General features: G+C 45.4%; 1 protein-coding gene and 1 pseudogene across 1 annotated transcript in view; one reads left to right on the top strand and one right to left on the bottom strand.

The window, feature by feature from the left end:
- Positions 1 to 16443, bottom strand: part of RCOR1 (REST corepressor 1) — a 117595-nt gene extending 101152 nt beyond the window's left edge. Inside the window, exons 1-2 of the mRNA XM_025869325.2 lie at positions 15903 to 16443; positions 15769 to 15828 (exon numbers count right to left, since the gene is read on the bottom strand). Of these exons, the coding sequence (XP_025725110.1) occupies positions 15769 to 15828; positions 15903 to 16203 (361 nt within the window). The 5' untranslated portion in view covers positions 16204 to 16443. The remainder of the gene's footprint in view (positions 1 to 15768; positions 15829 to 15902) is intronic.
- A 6214-nt stretch (positions 16444 to 22657) lies between these two features.
- On the top strand, positions 22658 to 22977 carry LOC112822012 (large ribosomal subunit protein eL36-like; annotated as a pseudogene).
- Positions 22978 to 23181: the final 204 nt, after the last annotated feature.

The raw sequence follows: 23181 nt of genomic DNA, 5'->3' as shown, positions 1-23181 counted from the left end.
GTAGAACCTACACTTCAAATCACTGGTATCAACACTTTCACTTCACAAGTAGCTACTGCTACTTGTTCTTAATAAGGCAGAAAGTGTGGCTTTACAATTTTTTATAGCAATAAAACTCTTTAAACATTACCTAGAAACTTACTATGCAAAGCTAAATAAAGTTCAGCTATTGCAGTTTATAAGCTACTTTTAACAGGGTAAGGGGCCTACATCCCTACCCCCCAACTTCTCGGCACCATTAACAATGCTGTACAAAAATGGCAATGCCATGGCAACTGACGTGCTGCCAAGCAAGCAGAACACCAAGCAGTTACTCAAAATGATAGTTCATGAGCTGACCCACAAAACTCAAATTTAGTTTAGAATCAATATATGGCATTTGAATGCACCAGATGTTCAAAAATCTCAAAGACATCCAGCTGAAAATGACTAGAAAACAATAAAAATTCTGTGTTTCAAAAGGAATACACATATCATTTTACTACATTCCAGCAACATGGAGGTCCAAGACAGTCCAAGAATGAGATATTTCCTAAATCATACTTTTCTCAAAAATACATTAGGAGTAGTAAGTTCTAAATAATTTACTTTCTAAAGAACAGTGAATTTTAAAAAACTATCTTCCTTTGGAAAATTGTGGGCTAGAATCATCAAGTTTCAATGAGCAGGTAGATCAGAGGAAGCACTTTATTACAAATACTGAAATGAATAGTGGCTATATAAAAACACAAAATTTGGCATTATGGTTTCTAAAAGCATTATTATTCTATTTACAGAATGTTTTCATGAACATAAAACCCAAATTTGAAAGTTTAAAAGCCGGGGCACCTGGGTGGCTCAGTCATTAAGCATCTGCCTTCGGCTCAGGTCATGATCCCAGGCTCCTGGGATCAAGCCCCACATTGGGCTCCCTGCTCCGCGGGAAGCCTGCTTCTCCCTCTCCCCCTGCTTGTGTTCCCTCTCTCGCTGTGTCTGTCAAATAAATTAAAAAATCTTCAAAAATAAAAGAAAGTTTAAAAGCCGTTAACAACTTCAAGAAGAAACCAAATAGGTTAGGGGCAAAAAGCAATATATAAAACAAGTATCAGTGTTTTCTAACAAAAAGCAAATGTAACCTGGCTCAGTCAGGAGAGCATGTGACTCTTGATCTGAGTGGTGAGTTTGAGCCCCACATTGGGTATAGAAATTAAATAAATAAAACTTAAAAAAAAGGAGGGGGAATATAACCAATTCCTCTGCTTACCTTTTTTATTTACTTAAGCAATCTCTACATCCAACGTGGTGCTTGAACTCACGAGCCCAAGACCAAGAGTTGTATGCTCCTCCAACTGAGCCAGCCAGGTGCCCCTCTGCTTAGCTTTAAAAAAAATAAAGGGGCAGCTGGGTGGCTCAGTTGGTTAAGCGACTGCCTTCGGCTCAGGTCATGATCTCAGGGTCCTGGGATCGAGCCCCACATCTGGCTCCCTGCTCGGCGGGAAGCCTGCTTTTCCCTCTCCCCCTCCCCCTGCTTGTGTTCCCCCTCTCGCTGTCTCTCTCTCAGTCAAATAAATAAATAAAATCTTAAAAAAAATAAAAAATTAAAAAAAAAAACAGGGGGCACCTGGGTGGCTCAGTTGTTAAGCGTCTGCCTTTGGCTCAGATCATGGTCCCAGGGTCCTGGGATCGAGCCCCACATCGGGCTCCCTGCTCGGCGGGAAGCCTGCTTCTCCCTCTCCCTCTCCCACTCCCCCTGCTTGTGTTCCTTCTCTCGCTGTGTCTCTCTCTGTCAAATAAATAAACAGAAATAAAATAAAATAAAATCTAGAAAAAATAAAATTTTTGGCCTTTTGCTTCCAGCCAAGGTGGAGTGACATGAACCAGATTTACCCTGTTGTCTCTAGCAACTAAAACCTGGACAACTATATGAAGCAACAGTTTTCAAGACACTGGACGCCAAGCAACAAAGTACAGTGAGCCCTGAGAGATGAGAAATGGAAGTAAATCCTACAACTGCCCCAGTTTACTGCCTGAAGAGAGTTTCCACCTGACAGCATGGGGATGGGGACTCAGGGAAACTCCTTCTAGGTTGAGGGAACAAGTTGAGTTCAAGAAGCCAAGGCAGTTTGTAGCGAAGAATATCAGGAGAGAGAGCTGGATGCTGCACAGAACTGGGATGCCAGAGATCTGCAGAGGGTCCCTCCTGAGTATTCAAAAGAGTACTGAGGAGCACATTAGCACATCCTTATGAAGAAAATACTTGAGGTTTCTGGATGAAGAACCACCCAAAACAATAAAAGGGAACAATCCACGAAGCCCACATAGGGCCAAGAAGACTGCCTGTTCCCAACAGCCAGAGTAGAAAACCTCAAAATTCATGGACTACCGGGTAGACTACTAAGAAGAGTTTTGACTCCGTAGTGGGAAATAATCAGCCCAGATGAAATGCTGCCCCGACGCTGCCTACCAAAGCTTAAAATTTAAATGGTCTGAAATGAACAGGCTATTTCTAAGGAACTTAACCATGTCCCAGAAAAAAAAGCTCAAGAATATTTACAGGAATACAAAAATATCCAGCATCCATCAAAGTAAAATTCATAATGTCTGGCATCCAAACAAAAACTACCAGACAAGCAAGGAAGAAAAGGCAACCCATAATGAGGAGAAAAATCAATCAAAACCAACCCAGAAATGACGCAGATGATAGAATTAGTAGACAAAAGCATTAAAAAACAATTGTAACTGTATTTCAATGTGTCTAAGATATTAAAGGAAAGACTGACTATGCTAAGTAGAGACATGAAGTATATATATATACAGGGGTGGCTCAGTCAGTTAAGCATCCTCTTGATTTCGGCTCAGGTCACGATCTCAGGATTCTGAGATCAAGCCCCATGTCAGGCTCCACGCCCACTGTGACGGTCTCCTTGAGATTCTCTCTCTCCCTCTCCCTCTGCCCCTCTCCCCAGTGCTCTCTCTCAAAATAAAATCTTTTTTAAAAAAAGAAATATATAACATTTTTATATAAACTTTTTGAGATTTTACTTATTTACTTATTTTACAGAGAGGGAGAGTGTAACCGGGGAGAGGGACAAGCAGACTCCACACTGCGTAAGGAGCCTGACACAGGGCCCGATCCCACAACCCTGAGACCATGACCTGAGCCAAAATCAAGAGTAGGACACCCAACCGACTGAGCCACCCAGGGGCCCAACGAAACGTATTTTTTTACAAAGACCCAAGTCAAACTTCTAAGTATGAAACCTATAATGTCTGAGATGAAAAACGGGATTGAGGGCAGATTATACATTGCAAATGCATAGTAAACTTAAAGACAGAGCAATAGAAAGTATTCAAAATGAAACAAAAAAAGATTAACCAGAGCATCAGTAAGCAGTGTGAGTTCAGCCTATCATACGTCTAATTGTACACTTTAAATACGCAGTCTGTCAATTATACCTCAATAAGGCTGTTTTCAGAAACCTAACCTTTGAAGTCAAGGCTGAGACTTGATACTGTCGAGTTTTTAAGTCCTACATTTATCTTCAATATAGCCAGACATCTTAATCATTGTTCTGGTTTAATAAGGTACTAAATAACCACCTCAAAAAACAAAGCTCTCCTAAGCTTTCCATTTCTACTTGCTTTCAAGAAGCCTCATTATGAATACCTTAATAGCACTATTTAAACAAATACCCCACTGGAAGACTTCAGTACACAGCCATCATAATATTTAGCAGTTGCTCCAAAATCCCATTTCACCACACACCTTGATTAAAGAGGCAAAACTTCTGAACTAATTATAAAAATTGAAAACAAGAAAACTTGCAAGTCATCAGAATCTCTAGATCAGTGCTGTCCCACAGAACTTTCTGGTATAAGAGAAACGTTCTATTCTGCACTGTCCAATATGGTAACCAGTAACCACATAGGAATATAGAGCACTTGAAATGTGGCTGGTGTGACAGAAATGAACTTTTTGTTTAGTTTTGTTTTAAAGAATCTCTACACCCAATGTGAGGCTGGAACTCATGACCCTGAGATCAAGAGTCACATGTTTTACTGACAGAGAGCTGGCCAGAAGCCCTTTATTTAATTTTAATAAATTTAAATTTAAATTATTTTTATATAGTAGTGGCTACATTATTGGACAACACAGCTCAAGACAAAAAGAAAATCTGTATTGAAATTTTTAAGATTAGAATTTTCAAAATAATTTTTTAAATTTATAGCTTATATATATTGATTTTAAAATAAGCACCATAAAATCATAAATATTGAAGAGCTCTTTTTTTTAAGTAGGTTCTACGCCTGACGTGGGGCCCGAACTCACAACCCTGAGATCAAGAGTCACGTGCTCCAAAGAGCCCCTGAAAGACTATTTTTTAAAGCTTGGCTCAAAGGATCATATCACCTAAAACTTCCTGGTTCCTCCAATTCCCCTACCCTCCACCCCAGGAGGGATTAGGCGACCCCACTGTCATGTCTCATGGACTCTCTGTATACTGTCAGCAATGTATTGGGGGCTGGGACAGTGGGGCGTGGGAAGTAACCACCTCATGGGGAGAAGATTTCCTTTTAGGGGGAGGAAAATGTTTTGGAACCAGACAGGGTGGTGGCTGCACAATGTACTAATGAATGTACCAAATGCCAATAAATTGTTCACTTTAAAATGGTTAATTTTATGTTACGTGACTCTCACCTTGAGAAAAAAAATTTTAATATATCTAAGCAAGATGTGCATCTCTAATTTATACAAATTCACCGTGAGAAAGCACAGAAAATGGGGAAAATCAGTTTTTACCAGCAATGTAAAAGTTCATTTTTCCTTGGGTTTTCACTTCTTAAATAATTGAACTTGATGCTTACTTATTAAATGTCCATTACAAAACGCCTATTCAAGGAAAGGCAGCCAAACCAAGCACATGGCTCAGAACCACACTCAGCTCTAACAAGTTAGCAAATGAGCCTCAAAATATTTAAACCTGAATTGGTGACTCAAAACACTATACTACTGCACTCTATAAAAGCAGAAGTGTACGGCACCACTAGCTCCCAGGAAACGTGACAGCGCTAAGACCAAACTAATTACTTATTCTACTCTTTCTACTATCCTGGTCTCCCTCTGTCCATGCTAAATTTGAAAGCAGAACAAGCCCCAAGTCCAAAAGCTTCCATGCCACTAGAGGTAAAGAAGGAACGTGACCTTAAGTGAGAGAGAGTGCATGTGTATATGTGTGTAAAACAATAGAAATGCCCTAAATTCAGGTAAATATTAATGTTTAGCTAACCTCAAAATTTTAATTAACCTTTTCAGACAAAGGCCATCAGGCAGTGTTTCTGGGCCAGTAGATGAAACTGGAAAAGGATACCATAGCCAAACTTTAGGAGCAAAGACTACTTAAGTAACCTCAATTTAAGTACAAAGGAAGCCCTGAGGTTCTGGGCAGAGAACAATTAGTCCTTCGGTAATTTGGTCCTTAAATTACACTATGATAAAATCAAACATGGCAAGGCTCACATCTGAGTCCATCAGAAAAAGGCTTGCAATTTTCTTTATACTCTGGTCTCTGAAAAATAGAACAAAATTAACTAATAACACCAAGAAATATATACTTTGGAATGGGGGGCAGGGTTACTTTGGTGGGGGGGGGCTTGAGGAGGGGAGGGAGGATGGGAAAAATATGCAAGAAAGGGAAATTAGTTGCTGAACAATACTAACCAGACAGCTGGTACAGGTGAAATCAAGGGTTTTTAAAAACTACTCTGTCAAAAATTAATTACTTAAAATAAATTACTCTCTCAGATATTTTATCATTTCACACCTTATTCAAGGCATGGTTCTTAAATTCACACCACAGCTCAAGTTCAATGTGAATCTGTAGAAAAACGGACAGGAGGAGGGGATAAGCAATATTTAAATATTATATTCATATTTGTTAAACTAAAGGGTAACCAACATAACACTATCCATCATAATCTTAAATCATACAATCGTAAGAAATCGCTCCCCTCAAAAAAACTTACAATTATGTTTTAAGCTCTGAAGAAGACTATTTCAACATACATTGAGGAGTAAAACAACTCACTCCAATTTGTGCCCATCAACCAAACCAATCTGGGTCTTCACTGCCAGAAAGAAGAGGAATATAACTGGACATGACATGAAGCGGACTCTGGTAATCCTAAACCTTTAACTTCAGAACACCTGAGAGCACATGGAAACAACTAATCAATTAACTGATCCAATAAAGCACTACTCCTATGTAAGTTTTTTCTTCAAGAGGATTTCTGGCTGACTCTCCCTAAAATATACTAGATTGAAATCTAACTGCAACTTAACAGTTAATGGTACCTTGGGAGTTTTTCTTTCTTGGTGATATATAAAATGATGGCACATCTTACAACTAATGGCATCTTAGAATGAAATACCTTGGGCAAGTTATTAGGTTAAACCAGAACAGTAAGCCTTTGTTTCCTCATCTGGAAAATGGGGATAACAACTTTACCTTATGTGATTGTTGTGATTGTGTGTTAAATTATTTAAGAGATACAAAGTATTCAAACCAGATTGGAACATAGTAAGCACACCTTGACCTGGCATTGATAAATCATTCCTTTGAAGGTTTTGTTAGTGATGACAAGTTTTACCTCCCCATCCACACACTCACCCATTCCGTTATAATCAGTGGCAAATCCATCAGAAAGATAGATGAATTTAGCACCTTAACCATTTGCAAGAAACTAACCAACCATTACAGGAACTAAAGCCATTAACTTTAACATGCTGCTGCTTTAACTACATGCTGGACAGAAATTAAATCAGAGCTTTCCAAGTCATCTGGCACTGTAATGTGGGCCAATCAGTTAATAGTTTAGTATGCCGAAATGACTAACACCGAAACAAAACAAAAAAAGGTGTCAGTTCTCAGTAATATTCATCTTACAAATCAAGGATCCTGGTGATAAATATTACAGGGGCTACAATCCAAGGCCAGGCTTTAAGCAGAAATATGTCCATTCAGGGATATTATTTTTATTCCTTCCTAACCAAAGAAACACAATTAATACCCCCCCATACTACAGAGAAAACAAAAACTCTATATATGCAACCCTAACAAAGGATTATAGCCAAATTATACATAAAGAACTCACACAAATCAGTAAGACCAACACCCTACAGAAAAACAGCAAAAGGCATATTCTTTATTTTTTTTTTTAAGATTTTATTTATTTATTTGACAGAGTGAGAGAGAGACAGTGAGAGCAGGAACACAAGCAGGGGGAGTGGGAGAGGGAGAAGCAGGCTTCCCGCCAAGCAGGGAGCCCGATGCGGGGCTCGATCCCAGGACCCTGGGACCATGACCTGAGCTGAAGGCAGACGCTTAACGACTGAGCCACCCAGGTGCCCCAACAAAAGGCATATTCATAGGAGGAATCCAAGTAGTCAAAAAAAACATATAAAAAGACATTTAACCTCACCAGTAATTAGAAAAATGACAACAAGAATGCCTGGGTGACTCAGTCGGTTAACCGTCTGCCTTAGGCTCACTCAGGTCATGATCTCAGGGTCCTAGGATCGAGCCCTACCTGGGGCTCCCTGCTCAGCAGGGAGTCAGCTTCATCTCCCTCTGCCCACCCCCCTACTCGTGTGCTCATGTACTCTCTCTCTCAAATAAAATCTTAAAAAAAAGAAAAGAAAAGAAAAGAAAAATGCCAACATGAACCACAAAAGGATAGCACTGCAGAAAGTTAATAAATCTAACAGTATAGTGAAGATTGGGTGAAATGGAACTCATGTGCCTTGTTAGTGGACGTGTATTCGTTTGGAAAGCATCAAAGCAAATGAATATACAAAATAATTTCATTTACAAAAGGATTCTGACATAACAAAACATACTGTTTATCATACATAAGTATGTATTAAAATACAAAAACATGCATGGGAATTCTGAAGGCCTTGAGAGCATGGCATTCAGATTTCCCTTCAAGAGAGAAAGTGCTGAGAGATGTTTAATTAGCTGGCAGTCCCATCCGCCTGGCACCTTTGGGATCCACTGCAGCATTCATACCAGTGCCAGGCCAATGATTGAACACAGCAAGCATTCTAGAGCAGGGCCATTCCTGCCCAATGGACTCCTCTAACAAACAATCTGCTCTGGCTCAGACTTTCTCCAAGCTGCACTCCAACCTTAGGCTCCTGGATCCAACCACAAATCATCCTGCCTTCTGTTTTCCTTCAGGGGTGTCACGCCGACATCCAGTTTGAAGGCTTTTGCCACCTAACCATCCTCTCTTTATCCTTCACAGGCATTTACCCCTATGAATCTCTTGCACATCTAATCCTGTCTTGGCATCTGCTTCTAAGAGGATGCAAATGAACTATCACAGGAAAAACATAAATCAACTCCAAATTAGTGTAGGAAGTGAGAGAATTAGCCTTCAGCTGCACATGACACAAATACAGTCTAATATTAAGTATTAATCACAGTGGTGGGTACATGTATTACTTGCTGTTTTATCTGAATGTTTACTTTTTTTTTTTAATAACGCTATGATTACAATTCTATCCTAACCAATGGTAACACACAAAGATCAAAATATGCATAACTATCCAGTCACTTCAATTTGAAAAATTTTAAAACTCTTATGTCTTGATCTAAAATTTTGAACACACATTACTGTTCCCAATTACTGTACCCAGTAACAAGACTCTACAACATCTAAGATAATCCAAGTTTGAAGTTTGGCCTCATATGGCCTCAAATGAACCTTGTGACACTTTCAGTGATTAGATATTGAAAGACAGACAAACATAAGTCATTTTATCTCTTTCTTTCCTCATCTAGGACATAGGAAGGTTGGATTAGACGGGCATTACAATTTTCACTCATTACTTTGAGGGAGGAAAAATTAGAAACTTCAAAAATTATGTCTAGTGTTCAATTTTCATTAAGATCCACATCTTTTAAAAATTTGACGAATTTGAAAAAATAGGAGTTTCAGGGCTGTTAACATCTTATTTATTTATTTATCTATCAGAGAGAGAGAGAGAGAGAGAGAGAGAGAAAGAGCACAAGCAGGGGGAGCGGCAGCAGAGGGAGAGGGAGGAGGCTCTCCGCTAACAAGGAGCTCAACGTGGAGCTCAATGTGGGGCTCGATCCCAGAACCCTGGGATCATGACCTGAGCCGAAGGCAGACACCTGACCAACTGAGCCACTCAGCCATCCCTCATTTTTTTTTTTTTTTTTTAGATTTTATTTATTTGAGAGAGCAAGCACGGATGCATGTGTGAGCAGTGGGGAGGGGTCACCTAGGTACTCCATTAAAATGTCATTTAAATGAGATGTTAAGGGGAGCCTGGGGGGCGCCTGGCAGGTCATGATCTTGGGGTCCTGGAACTGAGCCCCACTTTGGGCTCCCTGTTCAGCGGGGAGTCTGCTTCTCCCTCTCCCCATGCCCCAAGCCCCCACTCTCCCTTCGGGCACGCATGCACACTCGCTCTCTCTCTCAAATAAATAAAATCTTAAAAATAAATGACATTTTAATGTCATTCTAAAATATTTCTCTCAAACATTTTGGAAGAACACTATCACCTTAAACCAACTTAAAAAAAAAAAATCGACAAGGGGGAAGGGGGGGGCTGGCTGGCTCAGCTGTGGGGCATGTGACTCCTGACCTCCACGTTTTAAGTTCGAGCCCCATGTCGGATATAGAGATTACTTAAAAATAAAATCTCTGGGGGGGGGGGGCGCCTGAGTGGCTCAGTTAGTTAAGCTGCTGCCTTCGGCTCGGGTCATGTTCCCAAGGTCCTGGGATTGAGCCCCACATCGGGCTCCCTGCTCAGCAGGAAGCCTGCTTCTCCCTCTCCCACTCCCCCTGCTTGTGTTCCCTCTCTCACTGTCTCTCTCTCTGTCAAATAAATAAATAATCTAAAAATAAGTCAAAAAATAAAATCTTTAAAAAAATACATAAATAATAAAAATCAACACAGAAACAAAACTCAACTAGACATTAGATACAATGTATTAATAAAACATTCAAAACACAAAACAGAAGAAACTGTTATATTGCAACTATAACCCTATCATTTCTAGGGTCACAAATACTTTCTCGACAATTGCTATTTAAAGCTGCGGGAGGAATTAACTCCTTCCAAATCACTGAATCAGTATTCAATCCCCAATCTCTACCATTATTCAGACTTCTACTACATTGCTACAGATTTCCTCTCCCACAAAGTGATTTCAAGTTCTGTTTTTAATATAAATACAAACTTACACACCTTAGCAAAGATCACTGTTTTCCATTAGAGTAGGGGACATATAGAAGCCTATTTCTTTTTACATGATGCACGGAACCTCTGAAGAAAGACTCAGAAAAAAGTGAGGGCTAAACCATAAATTGATTACAACAATCTATGTAGCAGAGAAGAAAATATAAAAAGACAACCTAGGAGAAAATACAGTAACTTGGATAGAACTTTGATGTTTCATCTCCAAAGATTTAAGATGTTTTTCAACTGAACTGCCCCACAGAACCTTATAATACCAAGGAAAATGACTTTCTAAAACCCTAAATTTCTACGGTACAAGTTAACACTGATTTGATTTGATTTTATATATATTTTTTTAATATTTTATTTATTCATTTGACAGAGAGAGAGAGATAGCGAGAGCAGGAACACAAGCAGGGGGAGTGGCAGAGGGAGAAGCAGGCTTCCCTCCGAGCAGGGAGCCCGATGCGGGGCTCGATCCCAGGACCCTGGGATCATGACCTGAGCCGAAGGCAGACGCTTAACAACTGAGCCACCCAGGCGCCCGATTTTATTTTATTTTTTTAAGATTTTATTTACTTGAGAGAAAGAGAGCACGAGCAGGGAGCCCGCTGTGGGCACTCGATCCCAAGACCATGAGATCATATCTCGAGCCAAAATCAGATGCTTAACCAACTGAGATACCCAGGCGCCCCTTAACACTGATTTTTAAAACAACTATGTTCTGGTCAGTCTCAACCAGCTAACCTCTGAATCACAGTCACCATCCGTGGAAGGGAGTACTGTGGTAGAGCCCCAACCTTGAAAGCATTAACTCTCAAAGACAAGAACCTCAAAGTTTAGAGCAAAAACTCCCTGACTCAGAACCTAGTTAATGTGTACCTCCCCTGGCCCAGGGAGGGACTCAAGGTGTCTTTACACTATCTAGAAACTTGATCTGAAGAGATTTACCTATGCTCTCTGGTCCTCAGTATTCTTTTCTGCTACATAAGGTTTTGGACTCCTCCATCTTCCGGGAAAGGGTATATAACTAAACTGTAGCAAGTACATGTGACCTAAGAGCAATCATCTTCAAATATCTCAGGGCATGACTTATGTTCAAATCAACGGCTTCATTATAATCCAGTCTTCCCTATGAGTAAAGCAGGTGACGCAAGGACCACTATTTGGCAACTTAAATTACATGAATGATAATCAGAATAAGGAGAGCAGAAAATGTTTACTTAGCACTCTGTGTGCCAGGCACTGTGCTAGGCATTTTACATGTATAAATTAAGATATTCTATTATCTGTTTTACAGATGAAGACAAAAGGGAAGTAATTTGCAACACACACAGCTGGCAGGAGGCACTGCCAGGACCCCAATCCAAGTTTGAGGACTCTCACAGCCCAGGCTCTCTCAATCTACTCTACACTGCTTCTGAAAGAAACATGAAATTACAAAGAAGGGGACACCTGGGTGGCACAGTCAGTTAAGGCTCCAGCTGTTGGTTTTGGCTCAGGTAGTGATCTCAGGGTCCTTGGGCTCCACGCTCAGCGGGCAGTCGGCTTCTCTCCCTCCCCCTCTGCCCCTCCCCCCGCTCTTGCACTTGTGCTCTCTCTCTTTCAAATAAATATCTTTAAAAAAAACATTACAAAGAGGACTATAACTGACATAATCATGGACTATTAGTGATGCAAACAACCCCTGATTTATGGCAGAGGAAACTGAGGTTTCTGGAAATAAAATGACCAGCTCCACCTTTAGCACCTGCTTAGTCACAGAGCTAGGGCATTCAAACTCCAGACAACCAGTTCTAAGTGTCTCCTTACCACACTACTTGACAAAGTTGATCTCACCTGATTTATCATTACCCTAACCTCTCATGGTTGGGTGAACACTGCCTCAAAGTGTGTTTAAATCACAAAACATTCACCATAACTTATGAATTTTAGAGTATTCATAAAATTTATTTTTACAATGAAACTGAAGCATAGAAAATAATGTGTTCAAAGAGGAACACAGAACCACCAGTAAAAAGAAATGAAAAGCAGGTCAAGACCCTCTGTTTAGTAAAATTATTCCACATTAAAGCAGAACACATTTTACTAATAGAAATCAACTCTGAAGTGACAGTTGAGTCAATGACAACCCAAATTTTCAAATCTCATTAAGCTGGATTCAATGTTCCAAATATAGGTTGCTTTTTTAAAGGACCATTATCTCAAAAATATTTACCATTAACAATTTCCTCTTCTGTAAGTCTCAATTTTAGTATCAGTAAACTGTGATACTGAAAACCAACCCAAGATAAAAGTTGACATAATAACCCATGCTTCAGAAAACAAAGAACTTGAGTCAACCTTAACATCCTGTCACTGTGTTTCTCCAGCTAGAAGACAACAAAGAGGAAGAGTACCAAACAATGATAGAAATATATAGACTATAAAAATATAAAGGTATCTATCTATGTATATAGACTATAATTCCTTCCTTTGCATGCTTACTGGTAAGATCATGGAAACATTCACATCTTTATATAGAAAAACACTACTCATTTCAAATTAAATTATGCTTTTCAAGTGTAGGAAATAACTAAAACAGAGGTAGGACAAAATAAGCATTCCTCCCTCTTACTCTAGTCTATGATTACTAAATTCTAAAAGAAACCAATGACAACTCAGCATACGCTACAGCATGGGGTATGGAAAGACAGTCTGGACACCACACCTGGGAACAAAGCCTAAGTTAAAGATGTAGAACTACATTCTGGTCTTTGTTTTTAAAACTAATTGATAAAACTTTTCCTATCATTTTAATTGCCAAGTTACACCACAGTCCACAAATCTAGTCTGGGTCTTCATCTGATTAGAAGAACTGAATCAGCATTTTAGGGTTACAGTGCTCCACCCATTTCATTCACTATCTGTAAGGAATGACAGCAGTGGATCTTCCTTGGACTATACAGGGAATGTCAGGTGTTCCTAGCTTCAACCCTTTGCTTTTAAAGCTAAATAAGGTCAAGTGGGGATCCCAAGGATAAATAAAATCTGACTTTAAAAAAAATTAAAATCAACTTCTTCCAATCACACATCTTTACCAGAGATGTTTTTTTGAAAAAAGAAAGGAAAAAAGGCTTCCTGAGGAGTTTCACATTCACTTGTTCAAATTCTGGTTTTAAAAAAAAAAAAATGCATTCAAAACTCAGGCAGGGAGAAGCAAGAAGCACTAACAATCACAATTTCAAATTCCGTATCATTCCTAACCTGTACTCAAAGAAAGAACCTTTCAGTCTAAAGACCTAAAAAAAATTTTTTTTGCCATGAATCAAACATGGTGTACCATTTCCGTTCTGAAATGGAAGTCTCCTCTTCCTTAGATATTAAGTTCTATATAAGAACACACCTAGAAAAAATAAAAAAAAAAAAAACCACTAGGAAACAATGAGTTCCCACAATTTTCAGACATACCTATGAATGTGTCCCACTGCTCAAACTGGCAAAACGGGGCTTAAAATTATCTATCAGTTAGATTCCTTTCCAGATTAAAACAACACAAAATAGGAAACTTATAAATATTAATACCAAACCCCAATCAACTGGCAGTAAGACTATGCAAAACATTTACAATGTTTTACTTTTTAGAATAGCAGCTCTCTAGTATTTTTATGGTTGTATCTATTCCATCAAAAATACAAGGGCAGCTCAAAATATGTTCCTACTACATCTGCTATTTCCAAGAGAACAAACCCAAAGAAGTCATTACTAACAATGCAGAGGTAGACGTCCATATTTAGAAGAACGTCAGAAATCTAATTCCTGTTGCTGCCATCAAATACGCCCTTTTCCTTAGTCACATCCAAAGTATTTAAGTAAAGCTCTCGAAATTAACGTTAACTAAAACGTACTAAAAATCGACCAACTTACTAAAACTAAAAGATCTATGCAAGTTAGTTTTTTTTTTTTAATATGTGTGGGAAACTTGGTGACAACCTTTGCTTTATGTTCTGTATATTAAAACAAAGATGTACTTGACCTACAAAATGAAGATAGGGTCAACTGTAACCAAAAAACAGTATGCTTCCCCTGGTGGCCAACCCGGGAACGGAGAAGGCACGCATACGAGAGAAAAAGCCTGGTCTCCGGCTCTATCCTGTCACTCTGGCAAACGAGAAGTCTCTACCGAAAAAGGAAGATGTGGGGGAAGGGGAAACTATCAAAAAGACTAACACAAATTTAAAAGGAACACAAACCTGGGTGTTATACCACGTAAATTTAAGAGACCTAAATCAACAGACTAAAATTTAGAAGGCCAATATGGGCAAGGTCATTTATTTCCAGAGTGCCCCAAAGCTCACTCAGGGATCCCTGTGTATTTTCACTTCAAAGAACACCCAGAGTTTAGTACCTTAATAACAGCTTGAGAGCAATCTCCTTTTTCAAGGACTAGATCCTTGCAATTTTCTGCAGTCTTGTTTCCAAGGAAAAGCATTTATGCATTTATTTTCTCAAATAAACTAGTGGTATAACCCACATAGATACCTTCCAGCTCCAAAGCCCTCCAACCAGAAAGCCTGTTAACAACTCCAGTTCTGCAGAATTCTCTTTCGAATTTTATTTCTGAAATAAAACCCGTATCCTTTCAAACATCTTCTATGCCAACAATCTTTAAAGAACAGTCTCCTACGGAGACCGGCTAGAGTCTCACGCATTAAAATCTGACGAATTCCTTTGTCTGATTAGATTTTTTTCTGGTACCACTTTAAATTTGCTTCCACGCAGACTAGCAGCAAGGAAAGTAAATGTTCCATTCTAGGGTGCAGGGATTTCTCGGAGGTGGAAATCATTCCTTAGGCTAAAGCCTCTGAAGGCTCTATTCTTTCACAACCCCTTCCTTCAAGGAAAACAAAACAAAACAAAAAAGGAAACACACGGACATTTACAAATAGGTCCTAAAATCAAACTGCCACGAGCAAGCCTCTCTTCCCCAGGCAGGCGCCCTCTGGGAAGCACACTTCTTAACTGATTTGGGGGGGGGGGGGTCGCTTTTCTACTCCCCCGCGGGCTGGGAGGGGAGTCAGGGGCGAGCAGAAGCCCGGGGGGCCGGCAGGAGGAGGGAAGGGCAAGCGCTGCGACATCTGGCAGGACAGAGACGGGCGCGAGGACGTCCCAAGTCCAGGGCGCTCGCAGCACGCTAACTCTCCGGCGCTGCCACCGCGACCCCCCGGCCAGGGAGCAGCCGGCCCGGCAGCCCGGGCCCGCGGGAGCCTCCAGGCCAGGTGCGGCCGCGCCGACGCCGCCCCCCCCGCCTCCCCGGGGGCTCAGCGGGCCCGCGGCAGCGACCCGACCCCGGGCGGCTTGGGCCTCCCTCCCCGGGATGCCGAGGCGCGCGGGCGGACCACGCTCGGGTGTGTGTTTCCCTCCTGGTTCTCGCCCTGCTGTTCTCCCCGCGGACTGCAGGGCGAACACACACAAAAAGAAAAGTTGTCCGAGGGCCCCCGCCCCCTCGGGTCGCGGGGCGCCGGGCCGCTACTCACCGGGGTCGAAGTCGGGCACCACCGCCTGGTACTGGGGTCCGACCCGCATGCCGCCGCCACCTGCGGGGAAGCAGAGCACGGCGGTCAGCGCGGGCGGGCGGGCGCGGGGGCGGCGCGGGGCGGCTGCCACCTACCGTGCTCCTCGTCGCTGGACGAGCCCGAGCTGCCTTCCTCCCAGGAGTTGCTGCTGCTGTTACCATTGGGCGCCGCCGCCGCCAAACTTTTATTCTGCCCATTATTGGGGGCGGCGGCGGCCGAGGCGGCGGCCGAGGCGGAGGCGGAGGCGGCGGCGGCGGCCGAGGCGGAGGCGGCGGCGGAGGCGGCCGAAGCGGAGGCGGCCGAGGCGGCCGCGGCCGAGGCGGCCGCGCTAGCCGCGTTGTTCCTCCCTCTCCGCTTCCCTGAGACCTCGGGGCCCTTCTCCACCATGGCCGGCATCGGCGGGGGCCGGGGCCGGGCGAAAGTGGCGGGGCCCCGCGGCTCCTGAGGAGGGGGCGCCGGGCCTGGGGGGTGGGGAGGGAGCGCGGGCGGGCGCGGGGCTGGGCGGGCGCGGTGGAAGCCGGCGGGCGCGAGTCGGGGCTGGGGGTGGCCTGGCGGGCGGAGAGCGGCGCCGCTTCAAGCCCCCAGCGCCGAGCCGAGCGCAACTTTCGCTCTCATCGCCGCCCGCACTTCACTGGCACTAACTACTCCGGGAGCCGCGAGCGGGCGGGGGGGGCGGGGCCTGGGGCGAGAAGGGGGGAAAGCCGCGCGCAGCCCAACCCGAAGCGGGCTGGCTCCGCCCCCCACGGGATCCCATTGGCTGCTGTGGGATTCGGACAGCGAGCGGCCGCGCGGTTGGCTCGGCACTCCCGTCTGTCCAAGGGACGGGGGCGGGAGCGCGGGGAGGGGGAGGCTCCGGGCTTCCGTTGGTCAGGTTCGGTTGACGCGTATCGCCCGCTGTACGTGGTTTGAGGTTTGCAATCTCTCTACGCCCCATGATCCATCTCTCTAGGCAATAGCGAGGAGTTAGCTGCCCTCCCCGCCCCCTCCCTCTGCTGCGGCCCCCCCACCCACTCACCTGCGCTCACCCCCTGCGGCCTCTGCCCCTACATTCCGCGAAGGGCCCCGCTGGGAGTCCCGTTGGCTTCAAAAACTAAAATATGCGCGACACGAAAAGAGAAATAGAATACAAGGTCGGGACTACTTTCCCCCTCGCGCGGAGGATTACAGCCACAGTTTGAATGGGTTCTATACAAAGAGGGGAAACTAATTGGAAGAAACTAATTGCGCCCCCACCTTTCCCAAGGGATATGGGGGTGCCTCGGTGCCGGTGGTCCCCGGTGCAGGGGACAGGGTTCCCAGGTGACAGTCTCCCCTGGAGAGAAAGGAAGCAGTGTGAGGGCTCGGAGGGTCTGGGGAGGTTTCTGCTAATTGGGTGGGGGGAGGCTGGAAGTCGCCGCAATTGCCGGAGTTGCGGGCGCGGCGTCCGCGGGGGCCGGAGGGAGGGTCCCGAGCGGCCCCTGCCCAAACGCGGAGTCCGGGCGCCGGGTCCCCGGCCATCCCCGATGAGCGTTTAGTCCTCAGTGAGGGGGCCGAATTGCCCCTGCAGGAGTGGGCACTTGCAGAAATGAGGAGGAGGAGGACTTATAGAAATGGGCTGGGGCCAGGAAGGGTAAAGAGGAAGAAGCTATTTTCATCCCAAGCCCTTGGTAGGGGAGGAGGGTCAACTTCCTCCCAGGCAACAGCCACTTTTCCGGATCTGCTGCCTGCCCTGCCTCCCCCAGTCCCCACCGGGCACCCGGCGAGGGAGAGCACGACCCAGCCCGAGACATCCCCGCCTGGAGGGTGGTCACCAGCCAGCCTGGGGGCTGCTTTACCGCTGGCTGGGGAGTGGGGGGAATGTGGGACTCCCCTGGAGGTCCGCGTCAGTCCCACCTCCACAGGCCCCCCCAAAACAGCGCGCTGATCCTGCATAATTAGGAGGCAAGAGAAGATCTAGAAATGATTTTTTTTTTTTAATTCAGCGGATAGCTGTTTTTCTTTTAAGTAACTTCAAACCCGAGCTTTATAGGGGGACAGTTTACACCAGCTCTAGATATAAATAGCTACAGGGAGAAATCTGGAGTTTTATGTTTTTAAAACCTGAATAAATAAGCAGAGTGTTCTCATCCACATTTTATGCAGCATGAACCATCATTATTAACTTCAGTGAAGTAACCACGTTCACTTCTGCCTAAAAGGCCTTTAAGAAACAGGGCTGGGAGCCCTCCCAGTGGAGGACCCCTGCCCCCACCAAGTTCAGGGTCGCATCTTCTGGCCTCCCCTTAAAAGGATGCTCCTCTTGGCGGAGAGCCCCAGGCGTTGCAGATGTGTGCCCTTGGGAACCCCCCTCCACCACCACCACCACCACCCCCCACCAGCTGGCCTGGGTAGGGTGCCGACAGCAAAGCCCAGGGTTAGGAACCAGAGGTGGTATTCTGGGGCCCATCCACCTGCTCACTTGGAGTCTATGAAATTCTACCACCAGACCCTGGAATGATTAGCCTACAACAGCGCAAAGGTGATATTAAGTCATTTATTAGGGCAGCAGGGATGGCGTGACAGCAGGTCATGAGCACCACCCACCAAGCCCCAAGGTTGGGGCTACTTCCTGACTGGGTTATGACTGTGGTTACAACATTGGGCTATCCAACGATTCACTTTTTTCAACAAATATTAACATCTAAGTTACTTCGACATGTGTCGAGGCCTCTTTCTAGTTTGACCCCGAAGCCACATGGATACCATACCGGCCTTGACCCTCCCAACTTCCTCATCTGTAAAACTCAGACAACAGTAACCACTTCCCGGCCTGGTGAATTTTCTGGGGAGTCCCTCTCCCCAGCCCCAATCTTCGTCTGCCATAGGGAACCCTCCAACCTTAGGAAAACCCCCTTCCTGCACCTCCTATTGCTTGGGGTGGCGGAGGGCCGCTGGGGTGTCCACACACAACCCTTCTGATTGGGAATCTGTGACCTCAGACTTCAAACAGACAGAGTCAGCAGCCCCACCATGTTTTCCAGTGACACTCTCTCCCACTCTGAGACTAAGATATCCCACCTTCTCTCCTTTCCTCACACCTCCCACAGTCCCTTCTGCCCTCACTCCCAGCCAACGACCTTGGGTGACCTTCTCATTCTTGGGCGAGAAAAGCTGAAGCCATCTAATGGGATCCCTCTGAACTTCCAGGCCCCAAATGGACCTATGCCCCGGCCGGGCACCCACTGTCCTCCCCTTCAGGCTCTCTCCCACTCTGATCTGGATCTCAGGCAGCTGCTTCCCACTGCCCTCCCCTGGCTGGTCTCCTGTGCCATCAACCTCTCTCTTTCCCCTGGGTCAGCATTTTCCAAAGAAAGGGGAAATCTCTCCCTTGCTTCCAGGCCTCCTCTGCCTCCTTCCCCTCTCCCTACTCCCCAGAGAAACCTGGAAAAACGTGTCCACTCCCTTCCTTCCTTCCTAGTCTTTCCTCGTGCCACCTTAGCCGGGCTGTCCCCACTCTTTATTCTTGCTAAGGTCATCCACAACCTCCAGGCGTCCCAATCCGGTGGTCAGTTAATGGTTTCAGTGAGCTCCTCAGCAGCACCTGAGTCCATCACTCCACCTTCTGGAAACTCCCTGAGGTGTCTAGACCTCAGGGTGCCCGGTTCTCCTGCCTCACAGACCACTCCCTCCCAGTCCCTTTGCAGCCTCCGTCCCCCTCCTTTCAACCTGGTGCATAGTAGGTGCTTACTAAGTAATTATTATTATTTTTTTTAAAGATTTTATTTATTGGACAGAGAGAGACAGTGAGAGCAGGAAGACAAGCAGGGGCAGTGGGAGAGGGAGAAGCAGGCTTCCCGCCGAGCAGGGAGCCCGATGCGGGGCTCGATCCCAGGACCCCGGGATCATGACCCGAGCCGAAGGCAGATGCCTAAGGACTGAGCCACCCAGGCGCCCCGCACTAAATGATTATTGAGTGAGAAGTGAGCGTTAGGGGATACAGGCTGCTGTTGGTGCGCGGAACAGGAGCCAGTTGCAGTGAGGGGAGGATTCATGAAACTCGGTACATGCCCTACAAGAGGGGAAGACCTTTGAATTTCGTCAGCCCAGCATCTCCGCAGAGCGAGCCCCTCCCCACCATCCTCCTTCAGGAGTTCGGCTTGGGGCCTGACAAGCATGTGACCCAAGCCTGGCTAATCAGAGCCCCCCAGGCCCTGGCTGCCGGGACTGGCTCAAGCATGGGCACATGACCTAGCCAGGCCAATCGAGGTCCTTTCTGGAACTTTTTGGGGAAACTCTTAGGAAAGAGTCTCTCTCTCTCTGAGGACCAGGAAAGCCTGGAGCCTCCAGGGCAGGGCCAGGTACCTGGGTCCTGTGCCCAGGCTCCGTGTGGTCGGTCTGTAGCCCAGGCACCTGAGAGAGGGGTCCTCGCTTGTCCTGGCCCTGCTCAAGGGAGCACCCCCTACCCGACCGGCCTGTGGAGAGAGGAGGGCTGAGGCCTGATGGGATGTTTGGACCTCTCCTCCTCCCCACACCCTATAAGCGGCCTGAAATCCTGGCCTTTTAAATGGAGCAATTTGAGTTTCTGCGAGAACGCAAAGACTCCTGGGGCGCCTGGGTGGCTCAGTTGGTTACGCAGTTAAGCGTCTGCCTTTGGCTCAGGTCGTGATCCTGGGGTCCTAGGATCCAGCCCCAAAGTGGGCTCCCTGCTCAGCGAGGAGTCTGCTTGTCCCTCTCCTTCTGCTCCTACCCACTTTATTTATTCTCTTAAATAAATAAATAAAATCTTTTAAAAAAATGAACTCAGAGACTCCTGACCGCTACAAATAATTAGGCATTAACCTGGTGCAGAGCAAGGGAAAGAATGTGTAGGCAGAGGAAATAGCACCGACCCCTCTCCTGTGAAAGGCTTAATGAAAATAGCTGGGGCGCCTGGGTGGCTCAGTTGGTGAAGCGTCTGCCTTTGGCTCAGGTCATGATCTCAGGGTCCTGGGATCGAGTCCCGCATTGGGCTCCCGGCTCAGCCGGGGAGTCCGCTTCTCCCTCCTGCCACCCCTGCTCCTCTGCACTGCTCATGCTGTGTGTGTGTGTGTGTGTGTGTGTGTGTGTGTGTGTGTGTGTGTGTGCGCGCGCGCGCACGCGCGCGCACGCGTGTGTGTCAAATAAGTAAATAAAATCTTTAAAAAAAAGAAGGAAAATTAAAAAGCTGGTATCTTCGGGGTGTGCCTGTGTGCGCCGTTCTGCTCTCAGCCTTGAAATCCTGCACTTACGGAATCAGCCCAATAATTCCATGAGGTGAACACAGTTTTGACGGTTCACCCATGCCTTGCAGGTAAGCAAACAGAGGCACCTAGGGAATGAAGTAATCTGGCCAGTGGAGGGGCCTGCATGTCTCAGCCACACAGCTCTGCAGTCTCACTTTGTTAGCAAATTCTGCTGGGCGAGGAATAGCTTCCCCAAGCCTGCCGCCAGGCAGAGGGTGAAGGGAATGGGGCCTGGGGTGGCAGGAAAACAGCCCAGAAGCCAGTCCTGGGAGGGTTCGAACCCCCAAGACTATTGAGAAACTGAGATATGAGGCAGGAATTTTAGCCATCCCAGGAGTTCTTAACCAATCTGTAGATAGAATTCAGGGGGACCGTGAACCAGGGAGAATAATTACAGCTTTATGAACCTTCTTTCACTGAAATCCAGCATTGTCTTCAATTATGAATGTAGGTGGTATTAGCAATGGCTGCCACTCTGTCACTCATAGTATTCATGATACTGTCTCATCATCACACTACAACTGTTGGAAAGATCTCAGAATAACTTGTACACTCACCTCCAAAATCACAGAGATGTTAGACCCACTGCCAGATCTTGTTACCTTTCATGTGTTAATAACTCAACAAATAACTCAAAATGGATCATAGACCTAACTGTAACAGCTAAAACTATAAACCTCGTAGGAGAAAACAAAGGAGTAAGTCTTGGTGACCTCGAGTTAGACAAAGGCTTCTTAAATACATTCCCAAAGCATAAGGAACAAAAGAAAGAAGTCGATAAATCAGAGTTCATCAAAATTCAAAAATTTTGTGTTGCCAAATGATACCATCAAGAAAGGGAAAAGACAGTCCACACAATGGGAGGCAATATTTGCAAATCATGCCTGGTAAGAGACTTTATCTGAATATAGAAAGAACTCTCACCACTCAATAATAAAAAGATTGAATAACCCAGTTTTAAAATGGGTGAAGTATCTGAATAGACATGTCTCCAAAGAAGATCTACAAATGGCCAGTAAGCGCCTAAAAAGATGCTCAACATCAGTTATCAGGGAAATGCAAATCAAAACTACAATGAGGGCGCCTGGGTGGCTCAGATGGTTAAGCGTCTGCCTTCGGCTCAGGTCATGATCCCAGGGTCCTGGGATGGAGTCCCGCGTCGGGCTCCCTGCTCCTTGGGAGCCTGCTTCTCCCTCTGCCTCTCTCTCTCTCTCTCTCTCTGTCTTTCATGAATAAATAAAAAGTAAAATCTTTAAAAAAAACTACAATGAGATACCACTTCATACCCACTAGGATGGCTGGAGTGAAAAAAGATAATAGCCGAGGATGTGGAGAAATTGGAACCTTCATACCCTGCTCCTGGGTATGTGAAATGGTGCAGGCAGCCACTTTGGAAAACAGTCTGGCAGTTCCTCCGAAAGTTAAATATGGAAAAAATAGGGGAAAAAAGTTAAATATAGAGTTACTATATGACCCAGCAATCCCACTATTAGATGTCTAACCAAAAGAATCGAAAGTGTATGTCTGCACAAACACTCATACATAAATGTCCATAGCAGTATTATTTACAGAAGCCAAAAAGAAACAGTGTCCAGCCCCTCTGTCTCAGTAGCCATGGAGGGGCAGCAGCTATGGCTCTGCGCTCCCCTGTGGCCCGTGGGCCTCAACAAGGGCCACAAGGTGACCAAGGACACGAGCCAGCAGAAGTACAGCCGCCACGGTGGACGCCTCAGCAGCCACACCAAAATCTGTTCAGGACATGATCCAAGAGATGTGAGGCTTTGCCCCATATGAGTGGCGTGTCATGACGCTGCTCAAGGTCTCCAAGGACAAGGGGGCCCTGAAGGTCAACAGGAAAAGTGTGGGGACACACGCCTGTGCCAAGAGGACAAAAGATGAGCTGAGCAAGGTCCTGGCAACCATGAGGAAAGCAGCAGCCAGGAGGGACTGAAAACCCACCCCCTCTCTACGCAATAAAACCTTTTCAGAAAATGAAAAGAATGGAGTGCCTGGGTGGCTCAGTCAGTTAAGCGTCCTGCTCTTGGTGTCGGCTCAGGTTATGATCTCAGGGTTGTGGGATCGAGCCCCACATTAGGCTCATGCACTGGGCACGGAGTCTGCTTGAGATTCTTTCCCCTCCTTCTCCCCCACCCCC

Source organism: Callorhinus ursinus, unplaced genomic scaffold, assembly GCF_003265705.2.
Source record: "Callorhinus ursinus isolate GAN/ISIS: 27379988/994484 unplaced genomic scaffold, GSC_fseal_2.0 scaffold8, whole genome shotgun sequence".
In the NCBI taxonomy this organism is placed as follows: Eukaryota; Metazoa; Chordata; class Mammalia; order Carnivora; family Otariidae; genus Callorhinus; species Callorhinus ursinus.
This window is presented reverse-complemented; position numbering and strand designations above follow the sequence as displayed.